At 44.7% G+C, this 5,413-nt stretch overlaps 1 protein-coding gene across 1 annotated transcript in view; it reads right to left on the bottom strand.

Moving 5' to 3' along the window:
* Positions 1-1,998: 1,998 nt before the first annotated feature.
* The window catches only part of RAB11B (RAB11B, member RAS oncogene family), a 13,510-nt gene continuing 10,095 nt past the window's right edge, over positions 1,999-5,413 (bottom strand). Inside the window, exon 6 of the mRNA XM_009638865.2 lies at positions 1,999-5,087. Coding sequence (XP_009637160.2) covers positions 4,942-5,087 — 146 coding nt within the window. The 3' untranslated portion in view covers positions 1,999-4,941. The remainder of the gene's footprint in view (positions 5,088-5,413) is intronic.

Below are 5,413 nucleotides of genomic sequence, written 5' to 3'. Positions count from 1 at the left end.
CCCGGGCCCGCCCCCCCCGCGGGGCCCCGGCCCCCTCGGCCACGGCAGGGGCCCCCATCTCGGTACCAACCACCGCACTCGGGCGCTGTGGCCGGCGAGGTACCAGGTCCAAAAATTATGTTCCCACCTGATTCCACAATTGCGTTTGGAACAGAACTTTACACACACGGTATGATTTGGCAATCTTTATATCCACAATACATCATAACCATGCACAAAAATCAAGTGATGTGTATATTTACAAAGTGAATTGCACTTAACACAGGAACCAGGAGTAAAAGTAAATGAAAGGAACCTCTCTTCTGGGTTGCATAAAGGTCCAGTGCTATTTATAGCCTACCAAGCCTGATAGACAACTACCGTGCATTATCTGACCAGCTTAAAATAAGAATTACTGTTACTCATTGAAACAGCGCGGCCCTGGAGAGACTCATCTCATGGAATCATTCCATTAATCACCATTCACACTGCATTAGCTATTAAGAGTCTGCAAGTCAAGAGAATCCAACCTCAGCCCTGACTCACTGTATTTTACTTGAAGGACAGTCTTTCACCTCCAATTGCCCCCTTTTTCTTTCCTTACTTGAAATTCAGGCCCCAACCTTTAATACTGTTTTTCCTAGGATTTTTTTATGAAGGAAAAAGGCCTCCCTAAGTGACTGAGTCGCTCCATTAGGATCTTTTTTCTTCTATAGAGTCCAGAACCTCTAAGCCAGTTCATCCTTCGTGCTTGGAAGGGAAGCGATCACCAAGCACAGGTAAGACCCAACCATTAGCAGCCCACAAACAGATCACGTCCACAGCTTCTGGAACAGTACAGCATGCAGGAATCAAAGCAGCGGGAAGCGAAAATACCTACTGTACATTTTTTTCCAAGTGGCTTTTGCTAAGTGACCTACTCAAATAAAAGGCACAGGCCAATCCTTACCATCCTGGCGCATCCAGCCGAGAGCGCTCTCTCCTGTTCGCACCAGAATACCCCGTTACCAGCCTCTCCACACACTGGGGAGATCCCACAGGTGATCCAACAGACCCAAACGGGGGGATCTCTAGGACGCAGCAGCCCTTCGACTGCTTCCAACCTGCTACAAGTGCTGAGAAGCAGCCACAGGGGGAAGAAGGGGTCACGGTGCCTTTTCCTTCTACCAAATTTTGATGGCCTCCGCAGCACACACAAAAAACCCTTGCTAACGAAGTAGCAAGCAGTCACTCAACAACTGGATTTTTACATTTATACAAGTATAGAGCTTTCCAGACTTTCCTACGATCCAAACTTTCTTGCCCTGTGCAGGCCTACAGACAAACTCTTGGTGGAGATCCCAGACCGCAGCTCACCCAGCCTGTAAGCGTCTGACTCAATAGGGAGGAAAGCTCGACTGAGGCTGTCTACCCCATTCATTTATTTTACCAATTACCTGTTTGTGTGCTCACCACCAAATCACCTATGTGTGAATTTTGGCCTTTACTGTCCCCCTCATTAACAGGGTAGTTAGCAGAAAAGACTTGTGTCTAATTTTGCATTGGAGGACCTGTTCTAAATCCCAGCAGGAGCCTGCAAGTGAGGTTTATGTTACTGACACTGGGTGGTAAGCACCCAGTGCTTTTTAGTGTTATTTTTCAATAGTTAAATGAAAGTCACCCTCGACAGCCAAGTAAAGCAAGCACAGCACATGTTCCTTCCTTCACAGGCAGCTTTCCTGTCGTCAGGAGTTTTACATAAGCCAAATTCTGCCCTCAAACCTCTTACGGCAGATGGAAGAGAGCTGGAACCTTTTCTGTTTTCCCCGACAGTAACACTGAGAGACACAGAGCCAGAGAAGCTGCAGTATGAAGCAGTCCAGGTGAGGTCACATTTAACTGTTATTTTCACATCAAGAAAGCACAGTTAGGGAGTCTGGCCTATTGGAGAGCTTCTTTGAATGTCAGACAGCTCTTCAACAGTTCAAGCTTCCTCCAAGTCTTCCCCTCTGCAATTTCAGTAGCTATTACCAACACGGGGTTGTCAGCAGGACACCAGGGTATTCGAGATCAGAAGCATTTTTCCTCAGCCATGCACAGGAAGATGGTTTTACCAGGAAGAACTGGTCCACTGTCCTTTTCCTGTTGGCCCTGATGGCCCTGGGCTTAGCCTAGGCAAGAGCACCTCAAAGCCACAGAAGGGCTGCATCTCCACCTGCCTGGGTAGCAGCACAGCAGTGTGGGGAAAGAGCCAATACCCAGTCTAATAAATAAACTGAGTGACCACAGCAGATAAAACCATTGCTTAAGTTCACAGTGCTCACATAAGCTATGTCTGGGCACACGTGCGTGCACACACACGCTTCCCACATCTTGGGGATACCGCAGTCCTGCAGCAAGAGGCAGTAGGGCCTTCCCACCTCATGCAACAGATCTCAAAAACAACCCAACCCCCTCCGGCACGAATAGTATGGGTCCAAGATCCACCTGCTCTGAGGGGGCTTTGGCTGACGTGCAATGAAGTTGGACAAGGTCTCTTCAATACAAATATAATTTAACAGCACTTAAGCCCTAGACACAAACCTTCTGTTGGGACTCTGATGCAAAGTTCAGAGCCTTCCACAAAGTCAAAGACTAGAGAAAATCTCTTTTAAGAGACAAGGAAGTGACTAAACTGCTTCTCAGCCTCTTATACCAGGCCAGACTGATTCTAGAAACTTCATGTTAAGAACAGGATTTGCAGAGTAAACACATTAATACATCACCCTGAACTAATAAGTCTTCTTAACAGCATGATTCTTCCTCATGCCATTCAACTCATTTCTTTATAAAAAGTTTGGTTCACAATTAAGGAGCCCAGCTCCACCAGTGTCCACCTGATCTTGAATGAAATATTTTCACCATCTCAGAATTTTCCATTCTCTCTAACAGCATCCTCATCTGCCAGCCTTCCGGATACTGACTGCACATCACATTCTGGTCTAGAACCACCAAAAAGGAGGCGTCTCCACTTCCCACTGGCTGTACCTTCTCTCAACAGGATGCTATTAAAGTAAATACCAAGCCTTGAAAGTGCTTCCCAAACTGGGACACCCTTAGGACAGATCACTGTGGTGCCTAAAAAGGAAATCACATCCTCATTCAATGGGATTAGGCTGCAAGCACGTGCCCCTTCGCCTTGAACGTATCCTCTAAACAAAGGTGAAAAGTGCTAGGCACCACGTGCACCCTTTGCTGTGAACTATAGCCCTCTAGGTGCATACAGTACAAAATTAAAGGCATTGGTCTGGAAATCTTATAAAAGAAAAGCCATCAGACTTAACCGCCCTTAATTTTATTACATAACCAGACAGAACAGTTGAGACTGGAATGTCAGATTTCCCCTTCAAGCGACAATTCACAGTTTCATATTTGCTTTGTATCAGAAAAGAAAAATCAACTCACTAATACGCAGGTAGGATTCATCGAGTGAGGTACAGTCTCAGAGTACAGAGCAAAAATTCACTGCAAATTGCTTCACTAGCCTTCAGAGCAGCAGACGGTCTCCAACTCTTCCTTTAGACAGTTTCACCCAGTATTCGCCTCATCATAACATTCAGCGCATACCGGAGGGGATGCAAGTGTGTAAGAGCTAGTGAACGATGAAAAGCCATCATATAAGGTGTTCACAAGCTAGCAAGAGACTGACTACACGAAGTTGTGATAACATTCTTCCCGTTCAGCAAAACAAAGGATTATAGTAGTTAGCCCTGCTGATGACAGATCTGTTACATCAGGTGACGTACAATCATATGAGAATTACAGTCTGCAATTCAGTAAAACAGAGTAAGAAGAAAACAACAGGTTAGTAGTTATTATGTGGAATCTTAACATTATGCATTTTAGTAGAGGTCAGGAGGGTTATGCACAAGGTCAATAGTGAAAGACGATGAAGAGAAAGTTCAAGATGCTATGGTTCTGCAGAAGTTTTACAAAATGTATAAAGTATCGAGTTTCTCTACAACAACCAAAACCCTTACAAGTGCAGGTATATACATGACATGAAAATATTGCTTCACTCACTCAAACAGGGGGAGGAGAGACCTAGAGAAAAAGCAGCATGCAAAAAAATCCTGGAACTAGAGAAGATCCTGCTTTCAGACACTGATCTACAGTACAAAATAAGCCTACTTGTACAGGTTGCAAAAGGTTTCTGAAATCAATATGCTGGCACTTACTGTACAATAATGTTAACTGATTAACATAAGCCATGAATAAATATTAAGCCACTTCATAAAGCCTGCAGAAGCAGCACAGGCATTCATGGTGGCCGAGAAAGCAATGCAGACATACTTCATTGTTCCCAAATAAGAATAGAGAAAGATCTCCCAAGCAGGAAACGATAAACTACACAGCCAGACTAACTGTATTAGGGGTAATTACATAATAAGTAATGTTATTTTCAACAGCTTTCTTAGTGTGTGCAGCCACTAAAAACCTCACTGTGAGACTTTATCAGGACAGAAAACAGAGCATTTGGTAGGATAGCTATTTTCTTTTAATTTCTCCCCCATGTTTACAGAAACACAAGGAAAAAAAAAATCTGACTGTGGGAGGAAAAAAACTTTGTCACCTAAATGTAGTTATTTCTTCAACTGTTATAGTCGAGTCCCCATGGTTTCTCTCCCAGAAAAAAAAAAAAACCAAAACCATCTGAGGAGAGCGTTTCATGGGATAATATCCAGCAGCAGGCGTTCCAACACAAACATGTCTATCAGATCAGTGCCTACATTTCAAGCCCAAAAGTCACCACATTGAAGGGGATTTCAGAGGCAGGGGGATGTTAGCCCTACAATTAAAGCTCTAAGATGAAAAGGGGGGGGGCTTGGGAATGGGGTAAAGGAGGGGAGAGGGAGTCACTGAATCACAGGAGATAAGAAGTGCACACAAGTTTCTAAATGAAGCACAGACGAAGTGAAGGGCACAAGAGTCATCTACAGGAGGTCACAGGTTCTGACAGCACTGGAGTTTGTTGGATTTCTGTCCATCGGTGGTTGGTGGGACACTGATGTCGACTACGTTGTTGCCAGGAGACTCATCGTGTGCAGACCGATCTGCAATCTGCTTCTGCGAAACAATGCGGTAGATTTCTGAAATGAGAGCAGACTTGTTAGAGCCCAGAAAGGCATTGCCTCCACCGGGCACGCGTACGTGTCAGATCAAGCTGTCAAAGAAGATGCTAGAACCCAAGAATGAAAATATTTTAATTTGAGAGCTAGGAAAGGGAATCTAGGCTGACCAGCTGTGGCATGTAACATCTGGCTGGCTTTCCCGCTCTGTAATGGATACGCCAGCTCTGTCTGGAAAAATTAAGACAAGATTCCTTACTGGCTTTCACAACAGCACTCCCCATCACGTTCTTTTTCAATGACTCCATAAACAAGGGCATTATTAAAAGGCTTTTTAAATGAGAAAG

This window comes from Egretta garzetta, unplaced genomic scaffold (genome assembly GCF_000687185.1).
Source record: "Egretta garzetta isolate BGI_Z169 unplaced genomic scaffold, ASM68718v1 scaffold345, whole genome shotgun sequence".
Lineage (NCBI taxonomy): Eukaryota > Metazoa > Chordata > Aves > Pelecaniformes > Ardeidae > Egretta > Egretta garzetta.
This window is presented reverse-complemented; position numbering and strand designations above follow the sequence as displayed.